Source organism: Chiloscyllium plagiosum, chromosome 9 (assembly GCF_004010195.1).
Source record: "Chiloscyllium plagiosum isolate BGI_BamShark_2017 chromosome 9, ASM401019v2, whole genome shotgun sequence".
Taxonomy (NCBI): domain Eukaryota; kingdom Metazoa; phylum Chordata; class Chondrichthyes; order Orectolobiformes; family Hemiscylliidae; genus Chiloscyllium; species Chiloscyllium plagiosum.
In genome coordinates this window covers 104,970,082-104,985,803 of record NC_057718.1, presented here as the reverse complement: position 1 = coordinate 104,985,803, position 15,722 = coordinate 104,970,082, and the positions used below count along the sequence as shown (strand labels likewise).

At 43.4% G+C, this 15,722-nt stretch overlaps 1 protein-coding gene across 1 annotated transcript in view; it reads left to right on the top strand.

Moving 5' to 3' along the window:
- The first annotated feature begins 2,489 nt into the window (after positions 1–2,489).
- Positions 2,490–15,722, top strand: part of LOC122553282 (galectin-related protein-like) — a 29,001-nt gene continuing 15,768 nt past the window's right edge. The window contains exon 1 of the mRNA XM_043696870.1: positions 2,490–2,633. Coding sequence (XP_043552805.1) covers positions 2,490–2,633 — 144 coding nt within the window. The remainder of the gene's footprint in view (positions 2,634–15,722) is intronic.

Sequence of the window (15,722 nt, the reverse complement as noted above, 5' to 3'; positions counted from 1 at the left end):
GACAAAAAAAAAGACTTTGCCTCTGGAGAAAGTGTTTGAGAGTTTAATTTTGTCAAAAGCTTCTGAGAAGTGAAATGTCAACCATAATCCAGTTACTTCCTTAATTAATGTAACCAGGATTAAAACCTCAACCTGTCTTTAGGGGCTGATGTCTAGTACAGGAACTGGAGTGTATCAGCTCACTCCTCCCCTCCCCTCCCAGGTAATGATGTTTTGATTTGATTTTGATATGTTTCTGCTGCATTTCTATGATTTCCCATTGACCATTCAATCACATTTTTGCTAAATATTTTGAAGTAACTGGACCAGACATGCTCTGACCCTGATCTGAAGCAGATGGGCTTAAACCTGGGCCTCCCGGGCTGTTATTAGACTTCTGAATGGACCTCTCAACATTCACATTTAGTATTGACCTTGCTGTCTGAGCACCTTCACTGCGGCTGTAATATTGTATTCCTTGCTCTGTTCTATGACCCTAACACATTCTAATGTGCTGCTGCTATTGCATGCAAAACAAAACATTTCACTGTATCTCGGCCCACGTGACAGTCTTAATTCAAATCACATCAAACAAACTATCACTGCATCACAAGAATCCTATTAGCTTTTGTAACAGTGCTCACCAGGGGCTACCTAACCTGATTAAAGAGGGAGAATAAAACCCATAACTACGTTCCTAATAATAACTCCTCTTCTGCTAGCACTGCGCTATTAAACAACAGCAAATGGTCAGCTGCTCATTTTCTGACTATTTTGAAACTCCGAAGAAGATCAGTGTGCCTTTAATCCTAACCTGCAGTGCATGAATGGATAGGAACCTGAACATTAACACGCTGTCACTTCACTTAGGAATCCCTCGGCTGGTTCCTTACCCTGGACCAGATCAATTCTTCATCATTTACAGCCTCAGAGCCTGTGACACAGAGACTGTGCTGGGATATTGATGGCAATGGGGCAGGTACAGACTCACGCACCATTCAAACTTCTTCTGAAAATATCCCAAGAAATCCTTCAGTTGCTCACCTCAATAAATCAGTTTTTTTAATCCATAAGATTCCTTCGCATTAGCATTTTGGCTACTCTGAAATAATTATTTTCATTATTTTAAAATGAGAAGCATTTCTATGCCCTTTTGAGAATTTGTCAATTATCTCCTCGAGATCTTTCCGCTCTGTTTGACAAACTACTTGTTGAACAGTTGGCTTCTCAACTTCCTTTTCTATTTAGTCAGTTTTTGATGTGTATTAGTTCAGTAAATCCTACAAATATATAACTTCCAGCATACCTTCACTTGTGTACAGCACCTGCACTTGGCACTGGTTAACTCCAGCGTTCACACCTTGCACAAGACTCCAGCCTTTGTACATCTGGACTTTGGATTTCAGACTCCATGGGGGTGTTTATCCAGATCTGCAGCAGATTCCTGAAGGCTTGTTGTTACCCACAACATATTAAAACCAGAACTGGAACTCGAGCTGTCAATCACACAAAACGACTCTGCGGCTCACTCACAACGAAGGAAACACCAGCCGCTTTGTCTGTGCTCTTGACTTTTCCCGGATCTTGGTCATTTCAGTCAATGTCAGAGCTTCTCAAACACATCAGCATTTCTCAGCTGCCAAAAGCACATTCTGAAATGCAAACACAAAGAAAAAGCTCATCCCTTTTCTTGTTTTAATGTAAATGCACACTTTGTCAATTGACGTCTTTTAAATTGGGTGCTCGAATTTATTTTATATTTGAGAAAAAAAAGCATAGAATTCCAAGATGTGGAAATGCACAGAAAATCATTTTCACACTTGGCTACACCTTCTTTAATGAATTAATACTCAGGGGCAAATCCCATGTTTGACACAGCCACAAAATGAGTTATTACAACATGTGACCCAAACGTTTGGTCAAGGGAAGCCGGTTTTCAGGGAGTGTTTGAAAGATCTTTAAGGAAAGCAAAAGGTAGGGACAGGGATATGGAGTCAAGGTCGACAATCAGGGAGCTCTTGTGGGACAGTGATAGCATCCTCCCTCTGAGCCAGGAGGTCTGAGCTCAAGTCCCACCAGCTCCAGAGCTACGTCAGAACATCCCTGAACAGGTTAATGTAAAAGTATTGAGAAGACCAGCTGTGATTCTCTTGATCGTAGAAGGAGGCTGAGTCCTCATGCATGGAGCAGCTGTAAGGACTTCCAGAGCTTAGGGGTAAGGGAGCTGAAGGCAACACCCCCTACAGAGAGGATTAAAGAAAATCACGACAAATCAGAGTTAATATTTCAGAACTTAGTTTCAAGGAAGGGTCACTCAACCTGAAACGTTAACTCTGATTTCTCTCCACAGATGCTGCCAGACCTGCCGAGCTTTTCCAGCAATTTCTGGTTTTGTTTCTGATATACATCAACCACAGCTCTTTCAGTTTTTTTTATTAAAATCGAGAACCCACAAGAGGCCAGACTGGGAGGAGTACAATGATCTCGGAGGCTCGTTGGAATCTACAAAGATGCAGACTGCTGAGACCAGTAGAGAAGTTGAAAATAAGAATGAGAATGTTAAAATGGAGGTGCTGGTCAATGGTGAGCAGAATATGGTCTGTCTAATTGTCTGTGCTGCTATATGGATCTCTGAGGTCATTGTTGGAGCCTATGTAAATCAGTGAGCTCTGGGCGTGATGGGACTTGGTGGGAAGTCCAATACAATCCTGACACTCTGGTTGAGCTCCAGTTGGTGGAGGGTAGAATGTGGGAGGTTCACCCCTCCGTTGTCTGAAATGTCGATTCTCCTGCTCCTCGGATGCTGCCTGACCTGCTGTGCTTTTCCAGCACCACTCTCTCGACTCCATTGGAATGGTCAAGGGGCGAGAATGAAGGTTTCAGCAGCTGGTGAGCTGTGGGATGGTCACGGAGTGGCAGTGTTACAGAAGTGGAATTATTTACATTCAGAAAATCAATCCTTCTCTTCATTGTACCACTGAGAGATTGACCCAGCAATGACCCCCGAAAACATAATTGTCAAAGTACAAACTACAAGCTGGGGTCAGAGATGGATTTCAATGATTTTGTGAGTTCATTATAAGGTTGGTTTTAGTTTGTGGTTGTAACAGGAGCAGCCAAATCCCCATTGGAGGAGCTTTGTCCCAGCAGAGAACAATCTGATCCCAGGTGATGTGACTCCAGGACAAGTCAGATTGTAGTTTGAAATCTCGCTTAATAGATTTTGAAAAAATTTAACAAGGGGGTCCCTCACTGAAACACAAGCACACAATGCTGCGGGGTTTGTTTTAACAGAAATTTATTATGCAAAAGAAATAAAGATAAAATAGAATAAACCAAGCTATTTACATATAACACAATTGAAAGATTTCAAATACATGGTGTAAAATAAAGTCCCATATATATCAACAGCATCACTTCATAATACTTAGACACCAGAAAAAAAACTCCCTTCTCTATTCCAACTGTAGTTTTGGCCGAATTGTCTCTTTCAATTCCTGGTCTTGAGAATTGGATAGCTTGTTCCTTGATTATTCACAAGACTGAGCCTAAACTTCCTTGGCTTCAAATAATCCCTTCAGGGTTCTAACCAAATACACCTGGTCTGGAATTTCCAAAATAAAACCCTTACACTGAGGTAACATATTCCCCAACTGTTCTGAACAAACTCCTTTCTGCAGGAGGAATTGTTTTCTAACCTCAACCAGGCTTTCTGTGAATTGAAACTAAATACCTTCCCACCGACAGGCTTTCTGTGAAGATAAAAGAATCAGTTCTTCATTTTTTTTAAACCAAAACCAAGGTTTCAATGGTTAATCTCTTCAATCGCAAAATGCTCAATACAAACAAATTCTCATGGTCACTTCAAGAGTTGCTTTCTCACACATGGCACCAGAAAGTCTGACAAATTAATGATTATAACCCCTCATACACACAGGCCAAACCTACATACCACTAGTTCAAAATCCAAACTCTAACATAATTTATATTAATGTACATAGAAATCCCACCCCTTACATCACCAGAGAATGGTTTATCTCACCTTTCACAAGCATCCTCCATCAGGAAGATCAATGGAAATGATTGCAGTTTTTGTCCAAAACTCTGGTAAGCAATCCCTGGGCAATCAATGAAAAACACAAAGGAAGAGTAGCTGTTTCCAGCCTTGCAGTAAAATTAATGAAAGAAAGACTTGCATTTCCATAGCACCTTTCCCGACCAGAAGACTCCTCAGACTGCTTCTCAGTTAGTGATATGTTTCTCAGGTGCAGTCACTCATAGAATCAGAGAATCCCAACAAGTAAACACAAACCTCCGAAGAGTAACCCACCCAGACCAACTCCTTTATCCCATTATTCTACATTTATCCCTGTCTAATGTACCCTAAACATCCCTGGACACTATGGGGCAATTTAGCATGGCCAATTCACCTAACCTGCACATTTTTGGACTGTGGGAGGAAACTGGAGCACCCAGAGGAAACCCACGCAGACACGGGGAGAATGTGCAAACTCACAGAGACAGTTGACCGAGGTGGGAATCGAACCAGGGTCTCTGGCGCTATGAGTGGGAAACGCAGCAGCCAATTTACATACAGGCAGCTCCTGCAAGCTGTAACACAGTAATGACCAGATAATCTTCTGTTTGTGATGTTGGCTAGGGGATAAATGTTAATGTGGGCACTGGAGAGGACCCACCAACTTACAATAAGGGCTTGGGAGGTTTTACATTGACCAGAGTGGGCAGAAAGAGTCTCAGTAATAACATCTGTCCACAGTGAAGGCAGAGGGATGGCCTAATAGGGGAGATAAAAGGCAGACAGGATACCTGCCTTGCAATTTCCCAGGATAGATTCTAGGAGCAGGGAGGTTCAGTTGGAGCCCCACAGGACTGTGTGCAGTTCTGGTCCCCACACTATGGGAAGGGGGTGATTGTACCGGATAGGGTGCAGAGGGAGATTCACCAGGAGCATTTTAATGATGGAGAGAGGCTGGGTAAGCTGGGGTTGTTTGGAGCAAAAAAAGCTGAAGGGGCACCTGATCGAGGTGTGTAAGATAATGAGCAGCAGGGACAGGGGGATAGGAAGCAGCTGCTCCCCTTAGTTTAAGGGTCAATAGCAAGGGGGCAGAATTTTAAAGTGAAAGGTGAGAGGTTAAAGGGAACTTGACTAAAAAGGCAAATAATTGTGTTTCTGAAGAAGGGTCACTGGACCTGAAACATTAACTCTGCTTCTCTCTCCACAGATGCTAGCAGACTTGCTGAGTTTCTCCAGCAATTCCCAGAGACTGGTGGGAGTCTGGGAGGCAGGAATCCCCACAGCCTCTAAAATAAACCTACTTCAATAAGCACTTGAAATGTCACAACACTCAAGGTTATGGAGCTAGTTCTGCGAAGTGGGTCGAGTGTAGATAGGTTAGCACAGACTCGATGGAGCAAAGGGCCTCTTCTGTGATGTATGACTCTATGACTATGACCTCATTTGACGGAGAGAAGCTGCAGCTCTCTGTAGAGAGTCAGAGGGCCGGGGCTGTATGCTTGAGGGGGACTTGAGCACAGAATCCTATGATTCCAAGACAGCCACCAACTGATCCACTGACTGTGCAGTGACATGGAACCTCTGGTCTTGTTGGTCAGCGCAGTCAGTGACTGGATGAAACTGTGATGAAAAGGAACAAAATACAGCCCTTTTGTATCTAAGCAAGAGGAAACATTCTGTACCCAATCAGTGGAAAAATCACAGACTTTGAAGAGCTCATTAGAGAACAAAGGGTTATCAAACAAACCCCTGAGCCGAAGGGTCTGAGTGATTGTGACCCAGGATTATGCAAGTAAAATAACCCAGAGATTACGGTAAACTTTGTTTTCCAATGTTGCCGAACTTCAGCCTGACGTTGTTATCATGAAGTAGAAATGCTGCCCAGTGAAATAACTCAAATCAAAACAAAACACATTGTTTTAAAGCAGGCACCTGAGCAGCTTATCACAGAGGAAAGGCTTTCGAAATGTAAACCCTCCAAGGACAGGCTGAAACTACAAGTCTTGTGACAAATGTGAAACTTGCCACGCCCGTAGCCAAACTGCTCCATAATGATTACAACACTGGCAGCTACTCAACAATGTGGAAATCTGCCCAGTTATGTCCTGTCCACAGAAAGCGGATCCACACAGCTCGGTAGTGACTGAGCGTTCAATCGAGAGACCCCTGGCATCCTCAAAATGGCTTCCAGGAGCTGGTCCAGCTCAGGAACAGTTGCAGAACTTTCCCTGTGAGGGGTCTAAACGCTCTACACAGGGCGAGGGGCAGAAGCCAGAGGGGGCAATGCCCAGTCCTCCTGCCCTGCCCCACCTGCACGCACCTGCCTAATAACAGACCTGACAAGACTGGGGTGGGGTGGAGGTGGCAGTGTCTGGCCAGGATGTGAATGAGCAGGAGGATAACACAATGCAGCTGAGCTCTGGCCCATGTAGGTATGTCTCAAAATGAGAAGATCATCCATTTAAAGCAGAGAATCTGCCTTGTGGACCTTCTCCAGTTGATCCTCCCTGGTGGATCCTTATTATTTAGGAACTTGAGTTCTAGAGTAGAAATATATAGGATTTTGGACTTAGATTTGCAAAGGCAACCTTTTTTTTTAAAGGTCAGAAGGTCATTTTGAGCAGTTTCCAATAAAACATGTAATTTACACTAATACTGTGACTCACCAGGAGAGGGCAGCAATTCAATCCCACTATTCCCCAAGTTGTCATCAAATCTCAACATTCCCAATTTCCCTGACACACTATTTCTATCCAATTTCTCTGACAAACCCAGATTCACCAGGTCTCTATACCTAACAAGAAAACAGCCAATGATTATGTCACATTCAGCACCACTCAGCGCTCCTCAGACACAGAAGATGTCTGTGTCCAAATACAGCAAGATCTGGATAATATCCAGGCTTCGGCTGATGAGTGGCAAGTAACATTAATGCCAGATAAATCCAAGCAGTGACTATCTTTCACCAAGATAGAATTGAAGTGACTGCCCTGAAAGTCCAATGGAAGTACCATTACAGAACCTCCCGTTAACATCCAGGATTCGAGTTAAGCTCACAGGTACACATTGCAGATCTGGATTGATACAGTTAGTGTCTGAGCTATTCCCACGTCCACTCTTTCTGTTGCTGACTTCATGATGTAGTCAACAAGATTAAGGCTAGTCTGAGAATGTGCCCTATTCAATACAGAAGACACAGAAAGCTTATCATCCTTCCAAAGTGACCTGACTGTTTGAGATGTTGTGGTATCCCATACCACCCATTATCTAACAATACTATAGACAAAGTTAAAGATTACACAACACCAGGTTACAGTCCAACAGGTTTATTTGGAAGCACTAGCTTTCAGAGCACGGCTCCTTCATCAGGTGGTTGTGGAGAATACGATTGTAAGGCACAGAATTTATAGCAGAATCTGTGTCTTATGATCTAATACTCCACAACCACCTGAAGGAGCAGCGCTCCGAAAGCTAGTGCTTCCAAATAAACCTGTTGGACTTTAACCTGGTGTTGTGTGATTTTTAACTTTGTCCACTCCAGTCCAACACCGGTACCTCCACATCATGTGCTAGACAAGGCTGTGGAAATGTAACAATAGTGTCCCCTTGTGGTAAAAAATGGACATTTGTTTGGCCCAGAGTGTATTAAACATTCTCAGGAATTGACTGAGGCCTCTTAGTCAGATAAAAGTACTCAAGCTGCATCATATAGGTCCAGTCTGCAATCCATAAAGCAGACATTGTCCTCAGCTTTATTAATAGGGACTTAGAGAAGTAGGAGAAAGTGAGGTCTGCAGATGCTGGAGATCAGAGCTGGAAATGTGTTGCTGGAAAAGCGCAGCAGGTCAGGCAGCATCCAGGGAACAGGAGAATCGACGTTTCGGGCATAAGCCCTTCTTCAGGGCCTCCTGAAGAAGGGCTTATGCCCGAAACGTCGATTCTCCTGTTCCCTGGATGCTGCCTGACCTGCTGCGCTTTTCCAGCAACACACTTAGAGAAGTAGAGCAAGGAGGTGATTTTGAATTTGTATAAGACATTCAGTAGAACCTCAGCTGGAGTATTGGGTCCAGTTGTGGGCACTATGTTATGGGAAAGATGTGAATGCATTGGAGAGAGTGCAGAAACTATTTACAAGAATGGTTCTGGGAATGAGGAACTTCCATGCTGAGGATAGATTAAAGAGGTTGAGTCAGTTCTCCCTGAACAGAAGAAACTGGAGAAGATTTGACAGAGCTTTCAAAATCATGAGCAGCTGGACAGAGTAGTTGGGGAGAAGCTGCTCCTGTTTGTACGAGAGAAAAGAACAAAGGGGCATAAATTTAAGATGATTTCCAAATGAAGCAAGGGCGATGTGAGAAAAGTTTTTACACCCAGCGAATAGTCAGTGGATGGAATGCTCTGCCTGGGTATGTGGTAGAGGCAGGTTCAGTTGTTATTTGGATATAAATGGTGTGTAAGGATATGGGGGAAAGGTGGGAGATTGGCATAAGGGGATAGAACCAGAGCAGGCACTATGGTCTGAATGGCCTCCTTCGGTATAGTTTCAATTCTGTGATTGGCTTCACTGATCCATTCAGATGAGTTGCCTTTAACAATATAAAGCAGGGATTAATGCACTAGTCCTCAGCTTTGAGAGACACTGGAGTGTTCTCTCCACATCCACGGAGACCATCAGCTCAAACACCAGCAGTCCCCACACTGACCTTCCCCACTGTGCCCGGAGGAATATTAAACACAACATTGGCACCTGGTCAGCTGCAGGAATGACTGGGGAGATGATCTATTTAGATATCAGGCTGTGTTTGGGCTCAAATGTCAGGGACTTTAGCCCTGAAAGATGTCTCAATCCAGCAGACTGGAGAGGAGACAGCTACCCCCAGCTGGCAGCTTGGTTCACAGGTCAGGCTGCCTCCACATGCAGGTGGGAACAGATGCAAGTAAATCTACAAGACAAACCTCCTGCAAGTCGCTCTGGTTTTCACCCAGGGCCACAAAGGGCTGTGCTTCCAAGTGTCCCCACAAGGAGGAGCTGCTGAGATCATAGTGATGTTGAGGCTAGTTACTGACTGAGAGAGAGTCCACATTGCACTCTCTCTCATCTCTGTGACTGGGACTAAAGCTGGAGTTACCAGAGGGGTAATGTCTGAACCAGAAGGGGTCCACTGGAACAGGATGCACACATCCTGCAGTTTGTTACAGTGAGGGCCAGTGGATCTGGTATTTTGTTAACTTCAAAGTGAGAAAGTGAAGAGTTGATCCAATGAATTATTGATGGGATCTACTTGTGAAGGTGAGATCTGGATTTCGGAAATGTGAGGAGAGTGGAAAAGCAATATTATTTCAAAATCTTTATGGCTATAGGTTTGTTGATTAATACAGCACTGATGGAGGCCATACAGAACCAACCCACTCCCTTCCTCTTTCCATGTGCCTCTGCAAATGTTACATCCTTCAGGCATCTCTCCAATTTCCTTTTAAAAGTTACCTTGAATCTGCTTCCAACGATTACAACCTGAGAAGAAAGAATATGCATTTACATAGTGCCTGTCACATCCTCAGGTTACTTCAAAGCACTTTAAATCCATTCAGTTATTGATTTCAGGATTAATGATTTTCATTATCTAATCCAAATGCACAAATAGAATGTAAAATTAAGAGGCAGTAAATGTGTTTCTGCCAGCACTGATTACACGAAAGATGTTGGCAAGATAAAGTGAAAGGTTAATTCACGAATGAAGTGCAGCAATCGAGCAAAGACTGGATTATTTAATACACAGAAATGAAAACATTTGAATTAAAATTCAATTGTTTCTCCCCCAACATTTTTCCTTCTTTTCCAAGAATAGTATACTGTAGCTTTCTCTCGCTCTCTCACCATGCACTGCCTCACCATGCACTGCCTCACCATGTACTGCCTCACCATGTACTGCCTCACCATGTACTGCCTCACCATGCACTGCCTCACCATGTACTGCCTCACCATGTACTGCTTTTGTCTGTTACTCTCCCTTTTAAAACTGCTGTTGTTTTGACTCTTTTTTTTACCAAAGTTCCAAAACAATGCAACAGCGTATAAAACAGGAATTGCTGCTTCTGGAATTCGAGGAAATCACCTCCAGCACCTAAAAATACCTCAAAAAAGGAGCAGCCTGTTACAGCCAAAGATTTTTCCAGCCCTCCATCTTGGATTACCTCTTGGTAATTTGGTTAAGAACTAACACTTGGTGGTTAATATTGGCAGCCTGTTTCACCATGGCTGATGTGGAATAATTATCATTCAGTTTAACTCGATCTCTGTGGGTACTTGCAGAAGGGATTGCTGCAGAGTTGTTAGAATCATGAGCTTCCTATATTTAGGAGGAATTTCCTTTTTCCAAGGGGAGTGAATCCATGGAATTCTCTGCCTCAGAGGCTGGGTGATTAAGTGCAGGTATATTCAAGGCTGAGATAAACCAGTTTTCAGTCAGTAAAGGAGTTAAGGTCTCTGAGGAAAAGCAGGAAAATGGAGTTGAAGGTTATCTGACCAGCCATGATCGCATTGAATGGGATAGCAGACTTGATGGGCTCCTCCTGCTCCTATGTCTTATGGTCTTACTTATTTACTCCTACCCAAACTGTACTCACTGCAGCCGAATCAACACAGACCCAACGTCAAACTTTGCACTAAAAACAGCAGATAGCACCAAACAGATGAACTCATCATTAATCACAACATCACTGTGAGATCCTGCTGCTTATGTGCATGGAGATCACATCTTCCTACAAAGCACTTTTAACTGCACTTCATCTGTTACTGACCATGAAACTCTTTGGGTGTCTGCTGATGAGAAAGGTGTTTGAAAAAAATACACACTTGCTTGTTCATTTGGTTAGTCATGAAATATTTTGGCTGTGTTGGTGACAGAGAAGTGGATGAGGAATGTGCACTGCTACAGGATACTGTGACAAGACAAACATACAGATCATTCCCCCAGCCTTCACTTTCCCAATGGAAGAAGAAATAATTTCAGAATTAAAACAGCAAAAATTCACTAATGGATATCATACACACCGACATCACATTGTTACTGAAAAGTGAAATGACAGATCTGTAAAATGCTGAGTTACAGAAATTCCTAATGACTCCTACAACACATTGCTGTGTGTGGGATTGGTCAGCAATTTGAATTGGAAGATTTGGATTAGTTGCATATTTAATAGTGCACAGATGTCGGTGCCTTTGTGTAACAGCCCTTTAGTGAGATGGTCAAAGAGATTTACAACAACTAGATATCACTTACAAGCAAAACAGAAATTGTTGGAAAAACTGAGGAGGTTTGGCAGCATCTGTGGAGAGAAATCAGAGTTAACGTTTCGGGTCCAGTGACCTTTCCTCAGAATCTGCTGAGTTTTTCCAGCAATCTCAGTTTTTGTGTCTGATTCCAGCACCCTCAGTTATTTTGGTTTTTATTTAACTATTGCCTGTGTTTTGTTTTATATTACAGCAGATAAACATGTAACATAGTTATATGACAATTGTTTTTTCTCCTTCGTTTTAACCGAGGCAGTGAACAATTTAAGTAAAGCTTCATACCTTCAATGATATAGTGGGCTTTGCAGTCACAGTTAAAGCTTGATCAAGTGTTCATGTTAAATTGAAGGCTGGAAGGATATTACTCATCACAGATATTAATGGCCGTGGGAGAAGGCGAGTGGCGTTATCGGTCACAGATCAGCCATTGAAAGGCAGAAGAGGCTCAAGGGGCTGAACAGCCTCCCCCTGTTTTCATGTCCTCTGTATATTTTGGTTCGGATGCTCTTTGGTTTGGAGTGTCCAATTCTGGTCAACATTATGAGGATATAAAGGCACTGAGAAAGGTGCAGAACAAAATTGATACCCAAAGTGGGAGGATATCCATTTCAGAAAAGGTAAGACCATAAGACATAGGAGTGGAAGTAAGGCCATTTGGCCCATCGAGTCCACACCATCATTTAATCATGGCTGATGGGCATTTCTATTCCATTTACTCACACTCTCCCTGTAGCCCTTAATTCCTTAAGAGATCAAGAATTTATCAATCTCTGCCTTGAAGACATTTAACATCCTGGCCTCCACTGCGCTCCATGGCAATGAATTCCACAGGCCCACCACACTCTGGCTGAAGAAATGTCTCCTCATTTCCATTCTAAATTTACCCCCTTTAATTTTAAGGCTGAGCCCACAGAGCCTAATCTCCCCGTCTTAACAGAAACAACTTCCCAGCATCCACCCTTTCTAAGCCAAGCATTATCTTGTAAGTTGTTATTAGATCTCCCCATAACCTTCTAAACTCTAATGAATACAATCCCAGGATCCTCAGCCGATCATCGTATATTAGACCTACCATTCCAGGGATCATCCGTGTGAATCTCCGCTGGATACGCTCCAGTGCCAGTATGTCCTTCCTGAGGTGTGGGGACCAAAACTGGACACAGTACTCCAAACAGGGCCTAACTAGAGCTTTATAAAGTCTCAGTAGCACATCACTGCTTTTATATTCCAACCCTCTTGAGATAAATGACAACATTACATTCGCTTTCTTAATCACAGATTCAACCTGCACATCAACCTTTAGGGAATCCTGGACGAGCTCTCCCATGGCTTAGGGGTGACAAATCAGGGGCATTAAAAGGGCTGACAAAGAGACCATTCTGCCCATCAAGCTAAATCTGCATTCAATAATGGCTGGCCTGACCTTGACCTTAGCTCTGCTTTCCTGTATGACCCTTATAACCTTGACTCTCTTGTAAATCAAAAACCTCACACAGTCTTGAATAATATCGAGGCCCACACTTTGCTATTCTCAGAGCAAGGAGCATTCTGAATACTAATGTTCCTCCTCATCTCCATCAAATGGGAAACCCCATTTGTAACTACCCCACCCCGGCCATGAGAAGGAACATCCTCTTAACTTTTTAAGACTTTTACTGTAGCAAACAAACTAAAATCAACATTAACTAAACATTTCTAAATATGCAATCCCAATACACTAAAATACAGTGTCAGAAATCACATGACATCAAGTTATACTCCAACTTGTTTATTTGAAATCATAAGCTTTCGGAGCGCTGTCCTTCATCAGGTGAAGTCACTTCAGCATTTATTGCCCGTCCCTAGTTGCCCCTTAAGAAGGTGGGGGTGAACCGCCTTCTTAAACAGCTGCATGTGCTGTAGGTAGACACACAAAGCCCTAAGGGAGGGAATCTCAGGATTTTGACCCAATGACAGTGAAGGAATGCCAATATATTTCCAAGTCAGGGTGGGGAGTGGCTTGGAGGGGAACTTGTAGGGGGTGGTGTTCCCATTTATCTGCTGCCCTTGTCCTTCTAGATGGAAGTGATCACAGGTTTGGAAGGTGCTGTTTGAGGATCTTTGGCGAATTTCTGCAGTGCATCTTGTGGACAGTGCACACTGCTGCTACTTAGTGTCGATGGTGAAGGGAGGGGATGTTTGTGGATGTGGTGCCAATCAAGCGGGGGCTGCTTTGTCCCTGGATGGTGTCAAGCTTCCAACTGAAGTACCAAAGGACACCATCCTGGTCTAGAGTAAATCTCGGCTTAGCCAGGGATTTCTATGAGGTAATAATTATGAATTTAAAGGTGTTGGATAAAGAAAATAGTATTTTGTTTGACATTTTGTCAAATTAGTAACCAGATTTGTTCAGTGAACAATAATAGATAGTAAAGAAAAGGAAATAATTGCGGGTAAAAAGATGAAATAGTGGATTGGCCCAGAACTGGAGCACTGATAACATTTTTCACTGATGATGGGGATAACTTACACATGATGAAGAGAGATATCTGTGCAAACTCTAATGTAATAGTTATGATTACGATAACAAAAAGCCTTTTGAACAGTGGGGTGTGTGAAAGGGATCAAGCAGTAATCAACAAAATGGTTCCTCCAATGTTGGCAGATGGTCTACAGGAGTGTGGGCTGACCATGGTAGGAATTACTTGCAGATAGTCCAGGGATATAGCCCATATCAATCAGTTTCAGCCGGAAATCTGAACGTTCCCTCAGCTATCAGTGATCAGTCCCAACTACAAGGGTCAGGTGAAGGCCATATCAATTCTGATGAACAAACTAAAATGTGGGCTTTAAAGTCTCAAATATTCCACAGTGTCCAGTCAATGAAGAAAGTATGACTGTTACCTGTGGGGACGGCCCCTGGAAAATACAACAACTTGTTAAATTGCCCAGAATGAGAGACAGGTTCATGAACTGGGAACGTGGTGCAGTGGAAGCTCAAACAGAGGCTCCAGGGGAGAGCATGGCCCTGAAGAGAGATCACAATCTTTTGAAAGAAATCCAGTGAACAGGAGGGGGATCAAATAGTAACAGAACAGAAAGCGATGGGAGGCAAGATGGAGGGTATAGTTTAACAATGACTGAAAGGATAGTTCAAACCGGAAATACCAGCCAGAGCAGACTCCTACCTGTTCAGGATGTCTTAGTGGCTATGAATTATTGGAAAACAAGTTAATAAAAGCTGCCAAACAACAAGAATTACAGATCTGGAAACACTTTGGTGTGTACACAGAGGTGTGAGATAGGGGATAACCGGCCCTATCACAGAGCGGGGTATGCACTGAAAAGCTGCCCCCTGCTGGGACTGAAGGTTACAGCAGGATATGTGAAAAAAAGACCAGAGCATCATGAATCAAGGTGGATTTACCAAAATTGCTTTGCCTGCCATTAAGTATTTTCTGGGCTTTGCTTACAATAAATGTTTGAGAGAGTAGGTCAATTGATATTAAAAGCTACATTCCTGCATGGAAATCGGCTAAAGAGCCAAGTGACTCTTTGTCTTCAGAGAGCGGTGAGGACACCGTGGAAGGAACATAAATCTGATTATGGTTCAAATGTCCAGAGTCTGACACATCTCAGTGTGGGTCACTTTACTAAAGTGAAAGTAGATCCTACCACGTTTCCCTAGCACCATTGGAAGAAGCTTTCAGGTATCTTTACGTTGCATATAGATCAAGCAGAATAGGTTAAATCTCAGTCTGCATCAGCAATCTTATTTTTAAAACGTTAGCTCCTTTGCTATTCATAAAGGTAGGGCCTCACAAAAGGATGTCATGGCTTCCAAAACTGAATTGGAGGAATTGTGAAGTTTAATTGGACAATTAACTTTCTAACACCTTTCACCCCAACCTCAAATTCATCTGGACCATCTCTGGCACCTCCCTGGACCTCTCCATCACCGTCTCTGGCGACCAACTAACCACAGACATCTATTACAAACCCACCAAATCCCACAGCTACCTAGACTACACCTCTTCTCACCCTGCCTCCTGTAAAAATGCCATCCCTTATCCCCAATTCCTCCACTACATCTGTTCCCAGGATGACCAATCCCACTTTAGAAAGTCCTCCTCCTTCCACAATCGCAACTTCCCTCCCCACATGATTGACGATGCCCTCCAGCACATTTCGTCCACTTTACACACCACCATCCTTGAACCCGACCCCTCCCAGTGCAACACGGACAGAACCCCTGGTCTTCACCTTCCACCCCACCAACCTCTGTGTGCATCGCATCATCCTCCGTCACTTCTGCCACCTTCAAACGGGCCCTACCACCAAAGATATATTTCCCTCCCCACCCCTACCAGCATTCCAGAAAGACCATTCCCTCAGTGACTCCCTCGTCAGGTCCACACCCCCCCACCAGCCCACACC